At 43.4% G+C, this 27,160-nt stretch overlaps 1 protein-coding gene across 3 annotated transcripts in view; it reads left to right on the forward strand.

Moving 5' to 3' along the window:
- Positions 1-27,160, forward strand: part of ASIC4 (acid sensing ion channel subunit family member 4) — a 321,232-nt gene that overhangs the window by 261,831 nt on the left and 32,241 nt on the right. For 2 of the 3 annotated variants that reach the window (XM_067460863.1, XM_060772848.2), the window contains exons 2-3: positions 24,804-24,948; positions 26,691-26,818. In XM_067460863.1, the coding sequence (XP_067316964.1) occupies positions 24,804-24,948; positions 26,691-26,818 (273 nt within the window). Of the gene's footprint in view, positions 1-20,991; positions 21,663-24,803; positions 24,949-26,690; positions 26,819-27,160 lie in introns of those variants that run through there. The other variant, XM_060772845.2, reaches the window with a different exon arrangement.

Raw genomic sequence — 27,160 nt, forward strand, 5'->3', positions numbered from 1 at the left:
AATACATGAAATAAAAATAATATTAATAACAGAGTAAAATAATAAATAACCTCGAGTATAAGCCGAGGAGAGCTTTTTTCAGCCTAAAAAAGGGGCTGAAAACTAGGCTTATACTCAAGTATATACAGTAGATTTGAGCATTCAGGGACAAGGAAAGTGAAAGCTCACAGTCCTGTAAGACGAACTATGAATGAGTTCCAACTCTCAGAACTGACAGTGAAAAAAACATTGTGCAACACTATTGATCTAGGTGTTGGAGGAGGCTCAGCATATTTGTACCATCACCAATGGACTACATGGGCAGAATTGCATTTAAGTGATTGTTGAGGCGATTTTCCCCTATTTCCTAAATTCTGCTGATGGAATTCAGAAAATGATTTTCAGTTACCAAGTCAGAGAATTATAGTACGAGATTCCCTACCTCTTTCCCCAGTATGCCCTCCAGCAAGCAAACCCCCATTTTTATCTTACCAGAGCCCCATTTTTTCTCCCCTTCTGTGTACATTGTCACTGGCAGAGTGGGGTTTCCAGCTCTAGAGAGAAGGTGGTGTTGAAGGGAATTTTTATGATGGCTGGTGATATAAAAGCGGAGCTATTTCTGTCAAGGTCAGAGTTGTAGCGGAGGTGGCAGTGACAGCAACAGCTTCGAAGAGCAGGGAAATGAGGAATCTCGTCAGGAAATTACCCTGCTAATGGGGTCTCCCTGGCACACAGCAGGCGGGAATCCCTGGCACTCTAGAGCTTAGAAGGAGGGGAAGGAAGGAGGCTGGCCCAGGGTCACTGAGAGATGAAGGAATAGACCAAGAACCAGACAGAGGAAAAACGAGAATAAAAAGAGAGAAGAGAAAACCTAAGCACAAATGAAGAGAAGCAAAGGACAGAGAGATACAGACCTGGTATTAGAGGGTGGAAGAGCAGCTGTCTTTTGCACATTCTCTCTGCATAGAGAAAGAGATGTCTCCCACTTACATTTTCAAAATCAACATGATCAGAGTGCTCAGAAATTGGGCAGCCTTATAGGAGCCCCTGCCACTTTGCAACATCTCCCTTTTGGGACTTAGGGGCCATCCAGACAGGGCCCATATCCCAGGGTCTAATGGGTTATATGGACCCTGTGGGGACAGAATGCCGGGTAGTCCTGGGACTACCCAGGGGCCTGTCTGCACACCCATCTCGCACGTTTTGGGCTCCCAGAGTGGGTTTAACGTATGTCTGGAGTCGCCTTAACAGCCCTTCCACACAGCCATATAACCTAGAATATCAAGGCAGATAATCCACAATATTTTCTTTGAACTGGATTATCGGAGTCCATACTGCCATTTAATCCCGTTCAGTGTGGATTTTATACAGCTGTGTGGAATGGGCCTTGGAAAGCAAGGTTTTAGAGAGTACCACCTTAGTCAACCCTGCAAATCCATAGGTACTACCAGCCCCATTTCACAAGCTAAATTGTTTCATCAGGACAGAGTACCTTCAATTACGTCTGAAGACTGACAGGTGAATTAAATAGAGTGGAAAGCAGGATGGATTATCTCAGAGGAGTGTGCCATGCATGGAGTCCCTCTTCAGAAGTGAAGGTATCTGAGCTGGTTTGTGGCAGTCAAACCAATTTCAGTCCTCTACTGGCTTGAATTTCATGATGCAACATGTCCTGAGTATATCATACTCCATTGTCAATGCTTTCTCCTTGCTTCCTGCCATGCCCTTTTGAGGAATGACTGATTGTGCTACAAATGATGCTAGCTTGTCTAGAATAGGATGATGCTTCACCTCCTCTGCAACACTGGAGATGCCTTCCACACTATCACCGCTGTTTTTTAAATTGAACTATAGCAATGGCCATAAAAGTTAGGGAGAAACAAGTAGTATGATCACAAACAGGCAGTTCTGGGTTTCTTGGAGCTTCCCAAGATGGCTCTGAGAAATCTGTGATAGATGAGAGACCAGGAATATATATAGAAATATGGGACATATCCTGCTGCTCTCGCACCTCCACATCAAGTCCTAGATCTTTTCCTCCTTTGCACCTGGAGCATTCCGGCCATTATTTCCACATATGTCGTGCTTAACTGGACCATTTGTTAAAAAATCGTGTTCAGGCTTCTCAGACCTGTCCCTTTTCATACCCAGCTGTTCCCATTTCTATTGTTGTTCCTTACATTTGTCTTGTCTCCCCTGAGATTCTCTCTTTATTCCCAGGTGCGCACAGCTTGCTGCTGGCATGGGCTTTCGTTTGCATAACGTAGAGCAATCCCCAGTCACTAGCACTTGTAACGGTGTTTCTTCATGATTTTTCCAGTGCCTCCATTTCCCCTCGCTTTTGTTTGCCAAGCTCCCTAGATCTATCGTCTGCCCTTGTCTGACATAAATCTCCCCATGTGATGCCTTGCCCATAAATCTTGCCACTGCAGCTCCCCAAGCGCTGCGCTTCCTGACACCTGCCCTGCCCTGGACGGTCCACACCCCCTGATTTAATGCCAAGAGGATTTCATTACTGCGGCTTGCTCTTCTCCCTGAGTTGTTAATGAAGATGTTAAAGGAGAAAAGCCCTGCCCCCGACCCAGTGCTCCCACTCCTGTCCTGCTCTTGAGTGCCTCCAATGCTACTCATCAATCTCTGCCAGTACCCACACTGCTCATAGTGGGTTTCACACAAGATGTAGTGCCATACTCCCTCCCTCTCCTACAACAGATTCAGACTTTGCTCCATCCCCATTCCTTGGTCTACCTAGTAGCCATGATCCTTATCCATAGACTCCACCACCTTCTTCTCAAGTGAGCCATGATCACACTCTGCTTTGTTTAGTTATGCTAGTGCTATGGCTGCTCCTTGCTTCCTCAGCTCCTTAGAGAAATTACATCATTATTTACATGCAATGTTTTTCTTGGAACTCGAGGGGCAGTGAGTCAGTGGAACAATGAATCTACTCTTGGAAAATTAGTCCAAACTGTGAAGATTTGGACTTGTCAAGAAGGATCTGGCCTTGTCAAGAAGGATCTGGCCTAGCACCTTAGATAGCTTTTTTCAAGTTCAGGCTGACACCCAAAGGAGGTTCATCATTCCTAACAAGGAAGCCACCAATAGTCATCACCTTCTTCAGTAGGTTGCTATGATGAACCCACTGCAAGACATCCTTGTTAAGTTTTAGGGTAGGTACATGATGAGTAGTGCACAGCTTATGTTTCAACATTATATATATTTTAAGGTGGCATCAAAAGGTGCCTGGAACACATGGAAATAATGACCTAAAGAGTACAAGTGTGAGAGAAAGTACAACCTAGGAATTGGTGTTAGCAAGATCTGCCCATGTTTTTGAGAGCTCCCTGTATACACAGCTGGTTTCTCAGCCATCAGAGCTTTCCAAAAGCCATCTTATAGAGAGAGCAACAATCAGCTTCTCTTTGTCCCCTGACCATATAACATCTCCCTAACATTTATGGCCATTGTTAGAACAGAATTGAAAAAGTGGAGGTGGCAGTAGACATGACAAGTTAAATATCTTTAAAGTTCTTCTTGTACACAACTGTGAACAGTACAAAAACCCTGTCCTCTTTTCCCCTTTGTCCAGGGTAGCAAGATTGCAAGCCAGCACAACAAGTGAGGCAAAAGACTAAATGCAGTCTCCTGGCAAGACCTGCTAAAGATCCAATATATTTGTTTTCTTCTGGCCACTTGAGATCGTAAAAAACAAGGGGAACTGTTATGATGCTCCTGGCAACCAATAGCTTGGCTTACTGGTTCACAACACTGAATGAAAAACCCAGGCTTTAATGTCTGCAAAGCCCTTTGTTTACTCCATACAGTGTGTGGACTCTGTTTGCACACCCTCCAGCATTTCCTGAGATGTTGAGGGAAAGCTCCGTTTTGCATACCGGGTAGCAGGAGATTGATTAGACGCGAACCTTCTGTGTCATAGCGCGTACCCTGGGGAGCTTCCTTCCCAGAGTGGCTCACCTGAACCTTTTGTTGCAGGTTTTAAAAATGGGCATGTGGACCATAAAAACATTTTATTATTCCTTGCTGCTGTAATTGGGTTTTCCTGCCTAGAAAGTGTAAGGTTTTATTGTGTTCTTTCAACATTTTCATTTATTCTAAGTCACCTTGTCAACCCTTTAGCAGCGGGGAGAGGGGTCATGATTTTGTGTGTGCACATTGCATGTGTTCGTAATATGTTAGCCACTTCAATTATCATGGTAGAAAGGTGGGACTTCACTGTTTTATATAAATGTTTAAAATAAAATCAATGCATTTAAAAGTAAATACATGTGAATGCAGCAATTAAATTCATATGGAATGTGCAGCAAAGCAAAGGGAATTACTTTTCAGAGTTCCATGTTCCTATAGCATTGAGTGGATAGATTTGCCTGGTTGAAACCAAAAATTCTCTCTACAAGTTTAAATCTTTTACTGATTCCAAATATAAGACTGTAGTTGTTTATCTGCCTCATCCCACCCCACCCCCCATCCCTTTCTCAGCTGAGTAGTATATACCATGCCTTATAGCATGCAAAGGAGAACCAGTACAACAGAGTTGTGATAAATAAACAAATTAGAGATGGAATATCTTGCTAATTTCCTGCTAGAGTAAGCCTCTAGTCTTATGCACATCGATTTGGGTTGGGGTCTCCGTGACATTGAACATAGTGCATTTTCCTTCTAAGTAAATAGGTTGCAACTTGACCATCTTAGTTTCTTGGGCAGTTGCAAGGTACCGAGTCTTCTGGCAGAAGCCCTTTCTTCTCTCCTCCCAAAAGACTTAGAGCATGGATCCACTTCAAATCTGGTTGCTGCCTCCTGTAGCATTCTGGGGCTTGTAGTTTAGGGAAGGATGCTTAGCCAAGCAGGTCCTGGGCCTCACTAAACTACAAACCCCAGAATGCTGCAGGAGGCAGCAACTGGATTTAAAGTGGACCCATAGTGTGGTGAGGTAGTACTAGTCGGCTGACCTTTAATTTTTTAACCTCCTTGCATTTCTGGATAACTGAGTTACACATAAAACCAAATTGTGGCATTTGTGTATATTAATTATGTAATCAAGCTACACTTGACCTTCTACACTTGTGGGTTTGATTATTCGTGAATTTGATTATTGAGTTTTGATCAAAATGGCATTTTTTGGACATTGACCACAGAGTCATGCTGGAGGAACCAGAGATTCCTAGAGAGAACACCTCTTCCAGAATCTCAGGTCCTCCACTGTAATTCTGTGGTCAGCTTCCAGCAGAAATTGACCACAGAGTTGTGCAGAAGGACCTAAAATTGCTAGGGAGGTGTTCTCTCAGATAAAAATATAGCCATTTTTATTTGTGTTTTTTCTCTTCCATAAGGACCCTGTGTCCTTAACCCCCAGCGAATATGGAGGGCTGGCTATATTATTCTGCATTCATCCCAACTCCATCATCTTGAAGGTTCATTAGATTGGGACTCAAGACAGGGCATTTTCTGTTGCAATTTCCAGGGAATGGAAAACCTCTAGAGAGCAAGCCTCGTGTTTAAAAGTGTTTTCTAATACTTTATGAAAATAAATTGATTTAAGTTCTTGTAGGTTTTTTCGGGCTATAGGGCCATAGGAATCCCCATCCCAAGTCCTAGATGCACTTTAGCACAACTAATGTTGCTGCACACCGCACTTTAATCCTATGTTCCTCCTGCCATCTCAGCACTTTTAACCCTGTACCCCATTGCGCTGGCCGAACCAGTTTTAATAGTGTCTTGATGTATTGTCATTGTGGTTATTTTGCTTAATTGTTTGATTTGCTTTGTTTATTGCTGTGTTATGTTTTCTATTGTATTGTGTTTTGTGGCTTCGGCCCGTGTAAGCCGCATCGAGTCCTTCGGGAGATGCTAGCGGGGTACAAATAAAGTTAATAATAATAATAATAATAGAGGCATTTCTCCTGACGTTCCGCCTGCATCTATGGCAAGCATCCTCAGAGGTAGTGAGGTCTGTTGGAAATAGGAAAATGGGTTTATATATCTGTGGAATGACTGGGGTGGGGCAAAGAGCTCTCTGCTGAAGCTAGGTGTGAATGTTTCAGCTGACCACCTTCATTAGCATTTGAAGGCTTGGCTGAGCCTGGGAAAATGTTCTGTTGAGAGGTGTTAAGATGTGCCTGGCTGTTTCCTCTCTGCTGTTTTGCTGTAGTAATTTTAGAGTTTTTTAATACTGGTAGCCAGATTTTGTTCATTTTCATGGTCTCCTCCTTTCTGTTGAAATTGTCCACATGCTTGTGGATTTCAATGGCTTCTCTGTGTAGTCTGACATGGTGGTTGTTGGAGTGGTCCAGCATTTCTGTGTTCTCAAATAATATGCTGTGTCCAGGTGCTCTGCTATGGCTGATTTCTCTGGTTGAAGTAGTCTGCAGTGCCTTTCATGTTCCTTGGTTCGTGTTTGGGCGCTGCATTTGGCGGTCCCTATGTAGACTTGTCCACAGCTGCATGGTATACGGTAGACTCCTGCAGAGGTGAACCTTTGCTGAACATGGCAGTTGTTGGATTTTCTTGGTGGGTTTGTAGATTGTTTGTATGTTGTGTTTCCTCATCAGCTTCCCTATGCGGTCAGTGGTTCCCTTGATGTATGGCAGGAACACTTTTCCTCTGGGTGGATCTTCATCTTTACTCTCGTGGCTTGTTCTTGGTCTTGCAGCTCTTCTGATGTCTGAGGTGGAGTATCCATTGGCCTGGAGAGCCCAGTTGAGGTGGTTCAGTTCATCTTGGAGGAGGTGGGGTTCGCAGATTCTTTTTGCACGGTCTGCCAAGGCTTTAATGGTGCTTCTTTTTTTGACTTGGGTGATGGTTGGAGTTTTTATGTAGATATCTCACTACCTCTGAGGATGCTTGCCATAGATGCAGGCGAAACGTCAGGAGAAATGCCTCTAGAACATGGCCCTATAGCCCGAAAAAACCTACAAGAACCTAGTGATTCCAGCCATGAAAGCCTTCGACAATAAATTGCTTTAAATTTTACTTTTTATTTTAGTTATTTTTTTGCTTTTGTATTGTTAGCCACATGTCTAGGAATAAAAGTGGAACACAAATAATCTTATAAATGAAAAGAAATAGATGAAGAAGACTGAGACATACCTTTCTGCTCCTATTCTGTGTCCCTGGGATCTTGTATACTCTTTGAAGAACTGAGTATTTACTCATAAAGGTATATTTACTAGCCGTGCCCTGCCACGTATTACTGTGGCCTATAATAAAAAATTTTGCAGTAGAGGTAGCTATCTGGACTATTATGAAAGAGAAGTACCTACCTATTATTTGCCACCTTTTTCTTTCACATACTTTTTCTCTCCTTTCTTCCTTCTCCACCTCTTTCTTTCATTCCTTCCTTGCGCTTTGGTTCTATCCTTCCTTCTCTCTTTCCTTCCTTCCTTCCATCCCACTTTCTCTCCTTCTTCCCTCCCCTCCTTCATTCCCTCCCTGTTTTCTCCTTTCACTTTTTATTTCCTTAACTCCTTCCTTCTTTTTTTACCTCTTTCCTAATTTTCCTCCCTTTTTCTTTCCTTTGTACTTCTCTTCTTCCTTGCTTTGGTACCTCTTTCTTTCCTTCCTTCCTTCCTTCTCTCCTGCCATCATCTTTCCTTCCCTCCTTCCTACTTTCCCTCCCTCCCTCTCTCTTTTCTTCCTTCCTCCCTTTTCCCTTCTTCATTCCGAAATCTAGTGTGTGGGAATCATTGTGAGGAGCCGAGCCTCACTCCTTCCCTGCCTACATTCGCCTCCATCTTCTCTTTGCCCCTTGCATTGGGAGTCTTGGTCCGGCCATGGCTGCTAGGCATCCCATTGCTACCCTCCTCCTTGGCTGCCCCTCCAGAGTTAAAAGTGGGGCCAAACTGCATCCATTCTACAGTGTGTATCCAAGCCGCAGCCTGGCTCTATGGCTAGGCCTCACTCAGCACTAGCTTACTGTGGATGGTTGGTGCAATGTTTTTCCATTGCATGTGTGTGTGTGTGTGGGGGGGGGGGGGGGTCATCCACACATGTGCTGTTAAGTATTTTGGGGGGGGGGGGTGTTAAGTTTTTTTTCTTCATTTTTTAGGTTTTCTTGAGTGAAGGACATACATTGGTGTAGTTGGTGTATTGTGGCCAAATTTGGTGCCATTTAGTTCAGTGTTTTTTTTTTGTTTGCTGTGTCTTACAAATGAACATGATAGATAGATAGATAGATAGATAGATAGATAGATAGAGAAAGAGAGAGAGAGAGAGATGGCTATCACATAAACAGTCTCCCACTCTCCAACGGAAGGAGCGTAGGGTCACTATTACAATTAGGTTTTTGTTTCTCTTCTCTCACCTGCCATACCATCCATGTTTCTTCCTGCCTGTTATAACAACAGAAACTAAATATTTCAAGGATTTAAATGTTGAGAAAGCATCTCAAAAAGAGACACATTACTCTCAGCTTTGCCCAAGATAGACAAAAGCCTGAGTCAGCACCTTGTTGGTTAGGCTGCTATTTGCTCTGTTCTAACTGTGTTACAGATTGCCATAATGAAATCCTTTCAAAGCATCCTGTAAATTTAGACATGCCGTAACATCAAGGAAGGTGGGAATTGTTATAGACACACAGAAACATGAATGACAGTTATACCTCCTTTTCCCCACCCCAGTCTGTCCCCACCCTCATGAACTCCTGGATCCAGGTAGTATTTCCTTTACCTTGCATGTACTCATTGAGCTTTTGCAAAACAAGAAACTAAAAGTGGGTCCAAATGGGATAAGCCCATTGTGGTGAAGAATATTGCAGTGGCAGGGGTATATTCCATTTGGTAGCCATTTTTGTATTTCTGTGCCTTCAAGTCATTTCCAACCTTATACAGTCCTTTCATTGGGTTGATTTTAACTTAGCCCTATATAGCTTTGTTGCTGTTGTAGGTCTTCAAGTTATTTCCAATATGTGGCGATGCTTAGGCGAACATATCATAGGGGCTTCTTGGCAATATTTGTTCAGAAAGGGTCTGCCATTGCCTTCTTCTGAGACTGTAGCATGCCCAAGATCATCTAGGTTTCATGACTGAGCAGGGATTCAAGCCCTGGTCTCCAAAGTGATAATTCAGCTCTCAAACCACCGTCCCACACTGGTTCCTATTGGGGGTATTTAGTTTAGTGGGGAAAAGTGAACAAGGGAGTGCATGATAGGGAATAAGAAGGCATACATTTCAGTTCTATATGGCTCAGGGCCCTTCCACACAACCCTATATCCCAGAATATTAAGGCAGAAAAACCCACATTATCAGAGTGTGGACTCAGATAATCCAGTTCAAAGCAGATATTGCGGGATTTTCTGCTTGAATATTCTGGGATATAGGGCTATGTGGAAGGGCCCTCATGTAAGATATTATATGGCTCAGCCTAGCATAGATCTACACACATATGTGTAGTGTGTGGACTTATGCTGAACTGAGTCATGTACCTTTGACTTACTGAAGAACTTCAGAAGACTCTTCACTCCCCATCTTACCCCCTTCACAGTCATTTCCTGTTTAGTGTGGTGTGGGCAGGGTCACAGGGTCACATCTGGCAACATCTCCCTACCCAGATGTGAAATAATATTGAGGATCATGTGGATCTCAATGCTGATTTCATAAGTTTATGTCTGGGAAGACTAGAAGTCACATATACACATGCACACACACAAAGATGCTTCTTTGATTTTCCCTGCTCCCCACAAAGCAAGGAATGGCTATGCAAGGTGCTTCATAAGCTGTTTAGCAAGTTTCGGGGGATAAACTTCGGATGCTGTAGATGGGAAGAAGAAAATACCAATCCTTGCAATGCCCCAAAATGTTTCCTAAGGGACATAGCTCCTAAGGGATAAGCTCCAGGAAGTGTGGGGAGTCAGTCCCAAAGTATGTGCTGTGCCATCATCCATCCACACTATCTTTCTTCCACCCCTTGTCCTCAGGGAACTGCCCCCGCTTTTACTGAGCCACAAGGCCTTGTTTGGGTAGGCACGGCTGCTACAGACATTGCACACGGGCAGGGTTAAATCAACCTATTAGGCAGAGGCTCCCAGCAAAATGACATTTCCTCTCGCCCAGCAGAGCCAGGAACCACCGTCCTCGGCTCTGAGAAAAACTAATATAAAGCTGCCCTTGTGTGAAGGGCCCGATGGTATCGGGGATGGCGCAATAAATCTCTGCAAAGAGCACGTTCGCTGAGACGGGCACAGCCTCAGCTACACGCATATACGCCTACTCCGCAATCGCAGAGGCTCACATACAGCTGTCTCCTTAGGAGACCTCTGAATCGCTCCTTCTCCCACTTCACCTCATTCAACAAGTACACACACCACCACTATCACAAATGGCAATGCTACATGAGTCTATTCCTCTCCCAAAATAACCCTTACATCTGAGACTGACATGCTTAAGTAACACTGTGCTTACCGGCCTTTTTTGTTGTTGATGATGATGTTGGATGGACAGAAGCTCTAAATCTCTGTCAGCCAAACTTTCAACTTGTTCAGAGGATGAAGATATAGTGATAAGGAAATAGCTACCTGTTGATTTCCTCAATATTGTGCAGCCAGTGCCACAGAATCTGATTACAAGGCTGTGTGGCAAAGACAATGTGGCTGAACCCTCACGCCCCAGGCACATGGTTCCCTATAGCACCATTCCCCTTAGTAGAGATGCACTGTCCTTCGGTCCTAGGTATTCCTCTTTCCAGCGAAGGATATAGTAGTTTTGCACTTTGATGCAGAAATAAAATACAAGTTTATATTCAGACATAATACATCACTTCTCGCCACAGCTGTGCGTATTACCGTAACAAATATGTTCACCAAAGCACATACACATACAAATGTCTCACAATACAAAGGTGCAGAAGCTGTCTCTGTGTCTTTTCTGGGGCAACCAGGTGCTGTTGCTTGTAATTGAGAGGAAGGAACTGGCAAAAACATCTGTAAGTAATCCTTGCCTAAGAAAACCTATCAAATTCATGAAGTCAGTATGTCAACAGGCAATTTCAAGACACATACACACACTCACGGAGACAGCCACAGTTAGTCATCTCCCTGGACCATGTTTGTATACACCCAAGTGAAATAAGTGTGTGTAAGCCATTTCAGATATGAGATCGTAAACTCTGTGTACACAGAGTATACACATTTTATAGCTAGCATGTTAGGAAACCCATATACTGCAGGGAACAGTAATAATGCAAGGTGTAAAAAAAAACTTTATCTGTAATGTAGGAGCAGAGACTGCATCTCTTAGCAGGTGCTGCCACCTGCTGACTATTTAGAAAGTTGGCTGTTTTGAACACTGGCCATTTTTTTTCGGGACTTTGAAACTAGGGAGGAAATTAGGCTGCAAATTCGCCTAATGAGGTGGAAGAATTTCACACAGTATTGCAGTTCAGGGTTTATTCCTGTTTTCCTGACCATGCAACGAAATGTCACAGTCTGTTCTGCATTCTGTGATCCATCATTATTTGCACCCCATTGCCTGATTTTCTCGCATGAACCTCTATGTCAAGAAATCCAGATGTTTCTTTTGGGGCATTAGCTCTCGCCACACTTGATCAAACTGAGCATTATTGGAACACTCTGTGTAATTTTCTTCTTCCAAAAGCAGCCATGGGATTTGAATCAGCAGTCATAGGCTGGATCAGGGAGTGAGAGAGAGGCAAGCTGTTACTATTAACTGCAGAGAGAAAAATGTAAGCACAAGCATTTAAACAGAAAGCAGGGCAAATGCAAATTTCTTATCTCTACGAGGGTCTAAATACTCTAGTGCAGGCATGGGCAAACTTGGGCCCCCCAAGTGTTTTGGACTTCAACTCCCACAATTCCTAACAGTTGATAGGTTGTTAGGAATTGTGGGAGTTGAAGTCCAAAATACCTGGAGGGCCCAAGTTTGCCCATGCCTGCTCTAGTGTATGGAAAAGTTATTTTTTTAAGACTATAACTCCAAAAATTCTATAAGAAGTGTGACCACTGGCCAGGATGGCCAGTGACCACTGGGAGAGACTAGCCAAGTTCCTGTGTTGTGTAGTTAGGGTGTAACATGCTGCTGATGCATTTCTTCACCTCTTCAGCATGTATACATTGAAGCAGTTTCCACAAGCAGTTTCCAGTGATTTACTGGCCAGGAATGACAGTGAGATCCACCTACATTGTCTCTCAGGGCATCAGCTCTTTTCTCTTTGCTACAGAACTGCAACCAGGTGCTGCTTGGATGCCTCACATTTTCCTTCTTGGTCAGAAAGGAGCCATGGCAGTACACGCTGGAAACTGTCTGGCGAAGAGGTTTTGGAAGCCTCCTTTACAACCTCCTGGTGCATGTGTGCCACCATTAGTGCATGCAGTTCGCCACTAGTATTTCTGCCTCTGTAGCCCCTTCCACACAGCTGTATAAAATCCACATTGAACTGGATTGTATGGCAGTGTGGACTCAGATAATCCAGTTCAAAGCAGATATTATGGATTCTCTGCCTTGATGTTCTGGGTTATATGGCTGTGTGGAAGGGCCCTGAGGTTTATAATCCTCAAAGTAACTTTTCCAAGTTCTGCCCTAAACCTGTTAGTCACATTCCTGATAGTTGGCTTTTTAAACTTTGGATCATTCTTAGCACAGGACATCTTACTATTAAATTTTAAAGTCTAAATGAAGCATATTAGAGATACATGGTAAAACAAGCAAATGAATGTTTAAGCAAATAATTTTGTGCAATCTAGAAAACAGAAATAAATAGCCATAGGACTAAAGCCATTTGAAGGGGGGAAAGCATATGCAAGCTGGCTGCCTAATGAATGTTGGCAAGCATTGACAAGGCTTGCCAAGCCAGAAAGCCTCCATTCATTGCCGTGATATAAGAGGTTGTCGTTTCAAAGTCCAGAAATCCTAGTCAAAAGCATCTGCTTTCTGCTTGTAGTTCCAAGTCACATCATGGATGCAAATTGACATGTGTCTCTTCCAGAGGAGATCCATCATAGACACATCATGGCCCATATACACAGCACTCGCTCTTTCTTTCTCTCTCCCTCCCCTCCTTCTCCCCCACAAAAGCCTTCTTTCTGTTTCTAAAGACCTCCGAATCTTGCATGAAAGACTGGATTAATGGAGAAAAAAACCTAAGCCTTTGCAGCTGATTCATTCACCTGTTCAGCCTAAATTTGCTATTCACATTTTAAAAAGATAAAACATTAACAGACCACATCCAACGAGATTAGAATTCCAACAGGAAATCTTTGGCTGTCCCATTGAAAAGAGCTCTGTGGACAGGGTAATGGGGCAAATGAGCATTGCTCATCTAGGTGCAAAGCTAGCAAAACAAAACAAAAATCTTTAGTTGGTAGTTCAGTCATCAAGACTAATCAGGAGGAAGGGGGAGTTCCTACAGCCAGCATACTGCCATTGCATTCAGCAAGATTTGTGTGTGTGGGGAGGGGGGGGGGTAGGGATGTGATTGCAAGGCCAGGGGATGGCCGGATGTTTTGATGTTTTACCTTCCTTGTGGGAGGCTTCTCTCATGTCCCTCATGGGGAGCTGGAGCTGACAGAGTGAGCTCAACCCGTTCTCCCTGGATTTGAATCACTGACTGGTCGGTCAGCAGTCCTGCCGGCACAAGGGTTTAACCCATTGCACCGCTGGAGACTCCTGTCCAGCAAGATAAACATCAAAAATGAAAATTTCACATACAAGAAGGGATAGATGTGTGTTACTTATGCTTATCAGTTTGGCATTATTGGAAGCTCTATTCTCACTTACAAAACTAGGTTTCTTAAGCTCAACAGCGGTTCTCAACAGATATGGCACAGCATCCATAGGTAGATACATATTATTCCTTCTATTTCTACTTCAAGTTTCCTCATGTTCATTGAGATGTAGCATGGTGGTTCCGTCTGCCCAGGCATAAGGGAGTTATCATCAAGCATGTGGCAACCACGAGTTTTGCAGATATCCCCAACACCTTCCGGGAAAAAAAATGAGAGAGAGAGAGAGAGAGAGGACTCAATGGCAAAAAAAAAATGGTGAGAGAGTGGGTGAGCAAAAAAAAACCTGACAGTTGGGTGGATAAGAAAATGGAATTATATGACAGGAAAGGGAAAAGGAGGGCGGAAGGAAGCGACAGATAGATCTAAAAATTGTTGAATGAAGTGTCTGATATTTTGGAGAAGTCATTTCCCAAACCATACTGACAAGCTTTTTAAAATGTCAACTGCAAGAGAACAGAAAATTACCCATAGACGTCTTGGATTTTTCCACTGAAATCCAAAATTCTTAAGCAGCTGAGAATGGACACAATCATGTCAACTCCACCTCTATGAAAATATCCCAAAGGATAGCAGAACCCAAAATGTGAGTGGAGAAGCAACTAATAAAAGCTGAGCAAGGTCAATCATGCTCGTTGTTTGTTGGATGATATGAGGACAACTGAGGGCCCTTCCACACAGCCCTATATTCCAGAATATCAAGGCTGAAAATCCCACAATATTTGCTTTGAACTGGGTTATCTGAGTCCACACTCAGATAATGTGGGATTTTCTACCTTGATATGCTGGGATATAGGGCTGTGTGGAAGGGCCCATAGTTGTTTTTTTAAAAAAATTAGTTAGCACCACAGTATCTATGGTACTGTCATTCAACTACATATCTTTCTATTTTAAAATGTATATTTAACAAAACTTTAACTGCCTTATGCTTCTGGAATGCAGCCATTTCACAATGTTGTCTCAAGGCCTTTGCCCCTTTTCAGCACAAGCTGTATCACATTTATTGATGTGAATATGAATATACCTGCTCAAATGGGCAATTTAATTGGGGGGGGGGGGTCAGAAAAAACTTAAAAAGCTCAAAGGTACAGTTCCAAGAGGGAGAAATATTATTGTAAATACAGGAAGATTAGTACTTGGACAGCTAAGGATAATGAAATGAAAATGAAACTAAGTATGGCAGGATGCCCTATAACAAAAGTGCCATTTGGCACAGTTTGGGCAGCACTCATGAATTGCTAATATTGCCATATGCACAGAAGCAGACTTTTATTATGGCTTTGTTGTTTGTTTGTTTGTCTCACGTATACTACCGAACCTTGGTAGTGCTTGATTCTGTTAATTATATGGCCCTCATCTTCATCAGATATTACTCATTCAGGACCCTTCTACACTGCCATAAAATCCAGAATATCAAGGCAGATTATCCACATTATCTGCTTTGAACTGTATTATCAGAGGGCCCTTCCAGATAGACCCTATATCCCACAATCATACCCTAGGTTTTTTGCTTTAAACTGGATTATATGATTTTTAACTGCCATATAATCCATTTCAAAGCAGATAATCTGGATTTTATTCAGCTGTGTAAAAGGAGACTCAGGACCCTTAAACGCAGCCAGATAAACCAGAATATCAAGGCAGTAAATCCCACAATATCTGGTTTGAACTGGGTTATCTGAGTCCACGCTTCCATATATTCCAGTTCAAAGCAGATGATGAGGGATTTTATTTAGCTTTGTGGAATGGGCCTCAGATGTTACATAGGGCCCTTCCACACAGCCCCATATTCCAGAATATCAAGGCAGAAAATCCCAAAATATCTGCTTTGAACTGGGTTATATGGCAGGGTGGACTCAGATAACTCAGTTCAAAGCAGATATTGTGGATTATAATATCTGCCCTGATATTCTGGGTTATATGGCTGTGTGGAAGGGCCCTGTGTTCACACTCAGATAATATGGGATTTCCTGCCTTGTTATTCTGGAATATAGGTCTGTGTGGAAGGGCCCATACAAGCAAGTAGATCCATGATAAGCACATCTGTACATCACTAGGTGTTACTATATTATTTCATATGATTTATAACACAGTAAAAGCAGTGTGCATCTAATAAATGTAATATGTCTGCCTATTTTATATTACCGTTCTTACTCATGCTTCAGTACAACCTATTACTCTTTTATATTTAGAATAACTCGGTTTGAAAGTAGTCTTGTCAATATGTAATTTATAAAATGCATATGCACATATGATATGCTTCTAACAACTGCTGGATACATCCGGCAGGCAAAAATCTTAAGGGCATGAGAGCTGTACAAGAAATAGAAGTTGGCACCCCTCTCAGAAAGGCCGGAGTAGCCGGCAGATGTGTTTTTCAAAGCAGTTCTCTGGCTTACATATTTTAAATGAATGTAAACTACATGCAAAATGTGAAATATGTGCAAATATAATCTTATTAAAGGATGAAGTCTTATTTATAAAGTCTTATTAGACTTTGGCACCCCATTGCCCCCAGTCTTTGTGGGGTGGGAGTCCTCCCTCCCAAACTCTTGAAGGAGAAAGCAAGGTCAACAGCAGAGGAGGCTGGTACTTCTGCAGTGTTTAATTACTGAGGGAGATCAGCTCTAATTGTTGGCTGTAATCAATATTTATTAATTACCACAATTAATTGTGATGCAGAATTAGGGCAGTAATGAGTGGAGTGTGTAATCAGGAAGGGCTCGTTAGGCAACCTGCAAGCTAGACAGGGGCAAGCTGGCAGGCAGCCACTTGAGAGCCTCCGGGAGTGACAGGAACAACAGCAACAGACAGGAAGAGTTTCGAGGAGGGGGAGAGTGGGTGGGGAACACAGAACGGCATCAGCAGGCAGGTGGAGGAAGAGCCTGTGACAAGTGAGTTGGGCTCTGACTTCCTGGCACTCTTATCACCCACTTAGGCCCAAACATGGCCTCTAAATTGGTATTTCATCACCTTGGCAAGGTGGTCCTCATCGTCTTAATGATCTAACAACCTATTAGTATGCAAAGGGATCTTGTAGTACCTGAGAGAACAAAGTAGGTAGCATGTCTATACAGGCTAAAAAAAACCCACACTTGCTGCAAATGTGACACTGATAGTCTTCATAGTACAAAGGGGATTTTCAGTAACTATCCTGGGATTTTGTCCCTTAATCAGACTTTGTTCTACACATGTGATATTGTGGAGTTTGTGGTTGTCTGGCTAGTGGGGTAAAGTCTATTTTAGCCCAATCCACGGTCACCACCCAAGGGGTAGATTGTCCCTGTGTGGCCACTGTCACTTTTCAATAGCAATGGAGCTCCCTGAAAGCATTTGGCCATTATGGTCATGTCTACTGAAGTCACAATGGGGTGTCTACATGATCAGCAGGAAGAAGGAGGTTGCTATACTAATTCCTTGCTAATTGTGCAGATGCCCTACTCTGATCTCAGCAGACGTTACCGCAATGGCCAGATACTTGCAAGGAGCTCAGTGGCTAGCAGAGAGTAGCAGCAACACAAATCACAAGAGGAGGGCCCAATAGCACTGACGTGGCCTTGGCCCAGCTTGACACCAACACAGTGTCATAGAGGGTTTGACCTAGAATCATAGGATCATAGAGTTGGAAAAGACCTCATGGGACATCCAGTCCAACCCCCTGCCAAGAAGCAGGTATATTGTATTCAAAACACCCTGACAGATGGCCATCCAGCCTTTGTTTAAAAGCTTCCAAAGAAGGAACCTCCACCACACTCCGGGGCAGAGAGTTCCACTGCTGAATGGCTCTCACAGTCAGTAAGTTCTTCCTCATGTTCAGGTGGAATCTCCTTTCTTGTAGTTTGAAGCCACTGTTCCGCATCCTAGTCTCTAGGGCAGCAGAAAACAAGCTTGCTCCCTCCTCCCTGTGACTACCTCTCACATATTTATACATGGCTATCATGACTCCTCTCAACCTTCTCTTCTTCAGGCTAAACAAGCCCAGCTCTTTAAGCCACTTCTCATAGGGCTTGTTCTCCAGACCCTTGATCATTTTAGTCGACCTCCACCTGGTGCAAGTGGCAGCCACAACAATCACTACAGGCCAGTCTGGAGCATTGTGCTCAGGATTGACTTGAGTTGAGTTTGATGGCTGCCACAGCCACTGGGCTGAACTCTCTATGGCACTGTTATGGTCCCACATTAAGCAGCTAGAGCAGCCTACTTAGCACATGGATATTCCAAACCAGGCCTGCACAACCTGTGGCCCTCTAGGTGTTTTGAACTTCCAAATGCCCTTCCACACAGCCATATAACCCAGAATATCAAGGCAGAAAATCTCACAGTATCCGCTTTTAAGTGGGTTATCTGAGTCCACGCTGCTATATATTCCAACTGAAAGCAGATAATGTGGGATTGTATTCAGCTGTGTGGAAGGGGCCCAACTCCCAAGAGCCCTATCCAGCTTCTCCAGTGGTCAAGAATTCTGCAAGTTGAAGTCCAAAACATCTTTAGGGTTGTGCAGGCCTGTTCTAGACTAATACAATTATGTAATTGAATGCTATCTATTAGTATGGGCAGAAATGATGAATTATTGGCTTTCCTGTGGTACAGAGAGTAGAGTGAGGCACACACCTCTGGTAGGAAACACTGAAGGCCAGGAAAGAGGCAAAAGGTACTAGAGAAGCAGACTATTATGTTCTTGGATGTGCTGTTTGTACCTCCTGTACTATTCTACTTTTCTCATGTGCAGTAAGGAACACGACTACAAGTCCAGTTAGGTTTTGTATACTTTGTTTTATATACTTGGTATGGGGGAGGGGAGCAATACAAGTGAGATGCAAATTGTGCTAAGCCAGTCTGCTCAGTATTCCTTACTGCACATGAAAGGGACACCATATTTGTGAGTGAAGTCTGCATGACCAGTCTTGACAAAATCTAAAATCCAGGTAATGCCAATGGCTTTTGGGTGCTTTCAAGAACTTCTTATGGGAGAAAATTGTGACTTCAACAGAACATAAGGGAGAAGTATGGGGGAGAGTGTGGAAATGGAAACTACCCTCTGAAGAGTAACCTATGCTGCAACAAGAGACTCTGTATCGCAATCAGAGCTATACTTAGATAGGGAAAAGGCGCCCTTGTGCCATGGAAGGTCTCCTGTTCTGGCTCACCAATGTCCACATGCGGAACTGGCAGAGCTAATACACTCCCTTTTTCGAGTGTTGATTCAACAGTCTGTCTGAATGAGTGAATAGGGCCCTGGAGATCTCCCACCTCCAATCTATGGAGGGAATATCAGAGCCTTGAGCAAGTGCCTAATGAATATCTCTGCCAGGTGGATGGGAGGGTTGGTGATGATAATGTGATAAACTACTTGCTCCCAGGAAAACCCCTCCTGCCTGAGTGATTGCTTAATGCAAAAAGAGAAATCCACCTCCTTCCAGGCATGACATTCACCATAGCAGAGCTTGAAAAAGTGCTCTTTTGGACTATATCTCTCAGAGGCCCCAGCCATAGGGATTGTGGGAATTGTAGTTCAGGAGTTAATTTCCCAAGCTCAGCTCCTGAGAACAGTATAGCTCAGTATACGTAAAGTGGGAATTCTCTTCCCAGCTGACTTAAATAGAAGTGGCGTATGATGGTCTGTCTCCCAAACTCTGAAGAGCTGCTTTTTTTTTTTTTGGTCATGTCAGGGAATTAAATATTGTACACAGAGGTGATGGTGATGTTATTAAGCTCTACTGTTATAACCTCTATATTGTTTTCTTCAGTGTTGTGGGCATTGCTGACTTGGAGGCCTGATTTGACAAAGACAGTGCTTCCGTACTGTGCATGTTGTCTTTCCACTACTAAGACCATTCCTGGAACTTTTGGTCGTTTCTGTTGTTCATCCCTGTGTATTTCATGAACACACAGCACATCGCATTTCTTATCTCGGCACAGTTCATGGAGCAGTTGTTCTTTGGCAGCTGACATGCCTTCAATGTTGATTGAGATTATTGTCATGATTGGTCCTGAAAAGGTCTGTTGGTTGTTTTGCTTGCTTGCTTGCATGCTGCAAGTCACTTCTGGTCACTTCTGGAGTGAGAGAATCAGCCGTCTACGAAGGCGTTGCCCAGGGGACGCCCGGATATCTTGCAATCCTGCAAGGAGGCTTCTCTCATGTCCCCTTCTGAAGAGCTGTGCGGGTATGATATGGGGAGAGAATTTAGTCTGAAAACAAGAACAACAACAACAAAATGATTCCCTATTATGAAAATGCAAAGCTCCCTATACATTCAAAATTGTCCCCCATCATAAAAGCAAACGTTCGTGTGTTTGGGTGTGTGTACATTGGTTTACAGTATAAGCTTTCATGGAATTTAACTCACTTCACAATTGTACGTTTGTGTATAGTGTAAGCTTTCATGGGCTAGCTCATTTTGCAATTATACTATTTCAACATTACTATAATACCAATTTGTGTCCTCAACAATGGCAAGATGATAATAGCACAGAAAGACCATCGAGACAATCGTCCCAAAATAAAACAGCAGTTTTATTTTAGTGCCAATATGACACATCCTGTCCCAGGCAGCACACATCAAAGCCACAGAGTGTAGCATTCTATAGCCGTCACGTGAGGATGGTACAAGTTGCTATTTCTCTGAACTGCACCACAAGCACCCGCCCATGGGCTGTGGAGTTAAACAAACAGCAGGAATTTTAGGCTCCTAAAGCTTTTCCTAGCAAAAGCCTCCTATTGGCTGTGCTGCTGAGGGCTGGGAGGCAGAGAGAACACACTGTTATACTGTTGTCACTCCTTAACACTAACAAGCAAGGTCTTCAGGGCTGCCACAGTACCTGTGATGTCTGCAAAGAACTGACAGTGCTTCCCTTTGAACACTGTAAACATCTTCCAACCCTGCATGTTGGAGGCAATATTGATTAAATGGTGCTATGGGCTGTGATGTGGGAGTACAGGATTTGGGTGGGCAAATGAAACATAAAATTTGGGATATGCTGGGCCCTAAATAAAAGGAGGTGGGGAAGGGGAGACATACTGAGGGAGCTGAGGGGTATGTCATATCAGGTTTCGTCACAGGAAATTTGTTTAAAGGGGGTTTGAAAAATTAAGGGCACTGGGGGGAAGGTGCTAATGTTGGGAAGGGTTTGCTCCTCCTATTGCAAATCACACAGCAGCTAGAGGTAAATGACACAATTGGCACACCGTGGTGGAGGGGACTGTGGGCTCCCTGCAGAAAGCAAAACATTGCAGATGAGAATCTCAGTTCCCCTTAGGTGGAGCCCCAGGAAAGATCTAGGACGCCTTGCCTCTGGGCTCTGCCACGACATCGGTTGAACTGGGGATCCCTTTGTGGTTGAGAAGATGCCCCTTTCCTGTTGCCCAGATGGGTCTCCTCCTCGGCCCCATTTGGATGGCTCCCTGGCACAAGCGACCTCCCGCTTCCTGCGTGTGACCAAGCTGCATGGGCTGCACTACATGGGCTCCCGCCAGCAGTCTTGGCCCCAGCGCCTCCTCTGGAGTGGGGCCTTCTTGGCTTCTGTGGGGCTGCTGTGCACATGGTCAGCCAATCGGATGCAATACCTGCGCTCTAAGCCAGTCCACACCAAAGCCCACATGCTTTGGGACCCCCTGATGCACTTCCCTGCAGTCACCTTCTGCAACCACAACCCAGTTCGCTTCCTCCAGCTCACAAGGCCTGATCTGTACTCCGTTGGGCACTGGCTGGGGCTGACCTATGAGAACCGCTCCCTGCTCCCCAGTGTCCTGGAAGAGCTGCCTGAAGAGCAACGCCCCTGGCTCATACACCTGGGCAACTATACGCGATTCCTGCCACCTCGACTTTCTCCGCATACAATGGAGAGCTTCTTCCATCGCCTGGGCCATCAGATTGAGGACATGCTGCTGGAGTGTCACTTCCAGGGCAAACCCTGTGGGCCCCAAGACTTCACCCCTGTGAGTGGCTTCCATTCTGTAACTAGTTTGGGGGGTGGAGGAAATAAGATGGTGTGATAGGTGTAGCAGCATAGGAAAACAGCCTAGTTACTCCTTGAAGCTGTTTCATACCTGTGTTTGTGTTGTAGGATTATTTTACTCTTGCTGGCAGTTCTTAAAGATATGTAAGTTATGCTACTCATGTGGGGCAAATTATTTTTCCATAGCACAACAGATATATTCTGTTGACAGCAGAAGAAGCAGAGTTGTACATATAGTCATGCTGTGCATTGTGGCTGCATACTGCACAACCTGACCTATTCTCTGATGTATGTTGTACAGTGCTACTATTCTGCAAGGGGGATTGTGCATGATAGTGTATCATGTCTTCACATGTAGATGATTTTCCTAGGATATTGTTTTATAGTGTTTTGATGCCTTCTTGATTCTCACTAATAATTAGCAGTACCTTGGGGAGGGAATTATTATATTTTAATGAATGACTTCACAAATAAAATTCCTTAAAAGTACAAACACAAGAAGCAAACTGCACCCTATAAGATAGTAGGAAAACATGGCCAGAGAAGCTGTTGTTCTCCTTGTATCACTGGCCTAGAGCCTGGAAAAGTTAGCTTTCAGAAGATGGCTGCCGGGATCTTTCAGCCACCATGGTCAGTAGCCATATTGCTGTGAGAGGAAGTCCAGAAGTTTCCAAAGCTATACAGTGTCCTTCCCTTTGATACTCCAAAACCTTCCAAATTCAGCCCCCTTGTATCCTGCAGAGAGACAACATTGCTCCCTCTGACAAATAAACTACTTAATACATGACTCATATTCCTTGATTCTCAGACTATTGGCTACAAATTTGGGCAGTTGAGCTTCATGACAAATATAGCCACAAGAATATGGTTGCCACAGAGGCATCTGCTACCTTGAGTCACTTGGTACTAATCTAAGATTATTGTAACAATTGTGTGGTGTAATTAAAAATCCTATATGTGAAAAAATTGCTCATACATCAGTTTCCAGGTGATTGGGACATCCAAATAAGTTGACTTCTTCAGCAGAGAAATCTCAAACAACAAGTATGCTGGACATACTATTAGAATGAGGCAGTCATCTCAAGCAGATAGCTTTAAGTGTTACAAAGGCATAGCAAATTTTATTTAGTTTCGTATTATTGAACTGTTCTTGTCACTAAGAGAGACGAGAGGCACTTGTGGGATTGCCAGCTCAAAATATACTGATGAATTTGGAGTACTATGTAGTTGACTGTGGTGGAGGTATTGATCTGCCTCACCCAGCAAATATCCATGGATTTGCATCTGACCATAGGCTCGGGAAGAGAGTCAATGTGATGTGATGGTTTGAGTGTTGACTTAGAAAACTGGGAGACCAGGTTCAAATCCATACTCAGCTATGGAAACCACTGAGTGATCTTGGGCAAGTCACACACTCTCAGCCTCAGAAGAAGGCAAGGGCAAACCCCTTCTGAACAAATCTTGCTAAGAGAACCCCATGATAAAGCCGCCATAAGTCTGAAATGACCTGAAGACACACCGCAAGGTGGTATTCTACTACCTGATAATTTGATGCCCTGCTCACTTTTTTTTTCTTTAAGAGGTTTTAGCTGATCACAGAGAAGGCGGGTGAAATCTATGGATCAATCCTGAACAAGATGGTTTGGGAGGAGGGGAAGGATTGCATGGCATGTGAGGGGAAAACAAAAGGTTTGAAAGAAATTGAGTGCTATTTTTCACTGAGAAGTAATGTGTCCCACTGCAGTGGATTGGGACTGTAAGAAATCTAAATGTGGATCTGGAGGCTGGTAAGAGAGCTGGGTTTGATTTTTCAAAAGCGTTGAAATATAGGTAACAGCTTCCACTTCAGTTTTGTTTTCTTAGCAGTCGATATTGCTTCTTCCCTAGTGTCTCAACTCTGACTGTACTTGATTTCTCCCTTAATAATCTCCTTGTTTGTTTTTGATATAAATTGGAAGTAGTATGTGGTTTTAAGATGCTTGGACTATGATGGTCAGAGTAGTGTGTGTATCTAGTGACCGCAAATGGGGAAATCATTTCTCTGGGTGGCGGGGGGTGGGGGGGGAGCAGCTGGATTTTTTTCAGCATTTTGGGTGTGGATGGATGTCTTCAGTGCGGTTTGTAGAAGACCACCTCCTAGATATTTCATATCTGTTCTTATCTTGCTAATGTCCATTTCATTTTAACCTGTATTGGAAGTGATTTTGCAGACTGCTGTATTTTTCTCATCTCTTTTTTCCCCTATCCACCACTCCCTGATTTTTAAGGAGTTGATATCTTTTCTCCATATACTTGAAATGTCCGAGATTTCATGCTACATGGCGTTTGACATAAAATCATAAGAGGATACTTGCTGGTTCCAACTGAAAGCCTGGCTTTTCCAATATTGGCTTTCTCACATTTCCCAAGTAGATGCCTCTGGGAAGCCTAGCAGCCAGGCATGTCATCTAACGCTCTGAGAAATGCAGGCTCCTTTTCAGCTAAATGCATCTCCTCCAACCTTTGAGCTATACAGTCTTGCTCCTCTCTGACTTGGATCAAGATTTTTATATCCACCTCTACTATGCAGAGGAGGTTTTCCCTTGATGTATTTGAAGCAGTTGGAGAAACAACCTGATGAATTGTATAAGACACACAGAAAGTGCCCTGCTGGATAAGAGCAAGGGCCTATTTAGACCAGCATCTAGTAGCCCACCAAATGACTTTTGGGAAGTCTGCCAATAGGACATGAGTTCAGACTCATCCCTTCTCTTGCATTTCTCAATACTTAATATGTATAGATTGGGCTGGGAAGCTTAATATGTATAGATTGGGCTTTGTCCCTCTGGATGTTATTTTAAATAACAGTTCTCAAAGTGCCTTCATTGGCCATACTAGATGGCACCGATAGGAGTAATGTAAACTTTGCCAGCCATAAGGATTGGTCAAAAAGCTATGTTGTCAGAATGGATGGATGAGCCAAGAGCACGAAAAGCTGAGAGATGATTATTCCAACTTCAGGCCAGGAACCTGGCAGAGAAGAGTGGGCAGCCTTCCTCTTCCTTCCAGCACCATTGGCATGAATATTATTTGATACAGTTTTGGGCTTGATAATTCCCTCTAATCTGCCGTCTCTTCACAGGTCTACACACGCTATGGGAAATGCTACACATTCAACGGCGACCGAAATAAACCACGGGTGACTCGCCAGAGCGGGATGGGCAATGGGCTGGAAATCATGTTGGACATTCAGCAGGAGGAGTATCTGCCCATCTGGAGAGAGACCAGTAAGAACGGGAATGGTACTGGGTGGAAGCCAAAGGGAGGGTGCTCTGGAGTCATTTTTCAGGACCTCTGATCTGTACCATTAAACTGCTTTACCCAGTCCTCTCTCTTACTACGCTGTTCCCTCTGATATGGATCATAGATATAATTGTCTAGGCCAGACCTCTTCAACTAGTGGCCTTTCAAGTTTTTTTAGGCCTACAACTCCCAGGAGCCCTTGCCATCTTGTTCAATTGTCAGGAATTCTGGGAGCTGAAGTCCAAAATACCCAGAGGGCTGCTGGTTGAAGAGGCCTGGTCTAGACTCTAAAGCAAATGGGCTGTCAGCTGGATAGCTACCTGGGGGTAATGTCATAGTTAACTAAATATGATCAGAATATATCTAGTAGAAATTAATAGTAAAAACTATACACCTTTTCAACAATTGAAGAAATATGATACTTCAATAAAAATAGCCGTACCTCTCTCCCTTTCCAAGCATTTCTAAAATTATTATATATTATATTTAAAAACCCAACTAAAGATATCCTCTACATTGGCTATGCAGTTACATATGTATAAGCAAGTAGCATCTCTGGATTTATCCCACCTGGCCCATCATAACAGCCAGCATCCACATTGGGCACAGAGGGCCAGTTTTGCTGCCTATAGGGGAGCAAGGAGGATGGCATTTCCAACTCTCCTCCTGCCAGCAAGCAAAGCTGCAAAAAGGAATTGCAACATGGAATCTGCTTCTGATTGTAACAGTTTCACTGACTGGTGGAAGGGGCTGGAAGCCTTACCTTCTTTGCACCCTGATCTGCAACTGAACAGACTCCCTTTGCCCAATACACCTGATGGTAAGAAAGGCTGAAGGATGATGTACTCTTCATTGTATATGGAACAGTTGGAGTCCACTAACTACTGGCTATGATTCCATAACTGAAATACATATTGCCATCCGATTATAGTTATTATGATTAACAATTTGCATGCACCATCACTTCAAACAATACACATCTGTTGTGTATTGTATTGTATTGTATTGTATTGTATTGTATTGTTTTATTTATATCCTGACTTTCCCTCAAGATGGGACTCAATGTGCTCGCAAAATAAAAGAAAAACAAGGAAAAGCACATGGAGATGAAAAATATTAAAAAGGTACATTGAACATGCTTGGAAACACCATGGTCTTGGATGGCATGTACATGTAATCTTTTAACATTGTTAATATGTAGCAATAACCGAACAGTATATTTTAAATCGCTGAAATATTGATTTTTAATATTTGAAAACTAATAGGTTCTCTTGATGAAGCAGGAACAAGCTGCCTTCATAATGGTTGGAAAGGACAACAATGTATAAAGGCAAAGGAGAACATGAATATGTTATATCCATAGGCTGTCATAAGGAAGAGGGATCAGATTTGTTTTCTGCTGCCCGTGAAATCAGGACTCGGAGCAATGTATTCAAATTACAGGAAAGGAGATTCCACCTGAACATTAGGAAGAACTTCCTGACCGTATGAGCTGTTCAACAGTGGAACTCTCTGCCTCAGAGTGTTGTGAAAGCACCTTCTTTGGAAGCCTTTAAACAGAGGCTGGATGGCCATCTGTCAGGGATACTGTGCTTTTCCTGCATGGCAGGGGGTTGGACAAGATAGCCCATGTGGTCTCTTCCAACTCTATGATTCTATGATTCATAGTATTACATGGGCATAGATTCATTCAGCCTGACAATTGAATCTTTGTTTCCCAATGTAGATGAGACATCATTTGAAGCTGGAATTCGGGTACAGATCCACAGCCAGGATGAGCCACCCTATATCCATCAGTTGGGATTTGGAGTCTCTCCTGGTTTTCAGACTTTTGTCTCCTGTCAGGAACAACGGGTAAGGGCCATGGGAGAAGGGAGGTGCATGGGGCTCCAAACACTGGAAAGAAAAATGTGTCAGGAAATGGAGGAACATATATCTACTTGTGATAAGTGATTTAAGACTGGGTCAGAGAACCTTTGGTTCTCCAGATGATTTGCACTACAATCTCCAAATCCTGTACAATTGACCACACAGCTTCTAGAAATCAATGTCCCAAACATCTGGGGTCCGAAAGATTCTCCACCCTTTCCACAAGGAGGTATGCCTCTACCTTTTACAAAGTAGTATAGGCAAACCATAACATCCATATTGATTGATAACATTATGTGCATTATATGCAAATAACTCGAAGGTGTC

This window comes from Anolis sagrei, chromosome 1 (assembly GCF_037176765.1).
Source record: "Anolis sagrei isolate rAnoSag1 chromosome 1, rAnoSag1.mat, whole genome shotgun sequence".
In the NCBI taxonomy this organism is placed as follows: Eukaryota; Metazoa; Chordata; class Lepidosauria; order Squamata; family Dactyloidae; genus Anolis; species Anolis sagrei.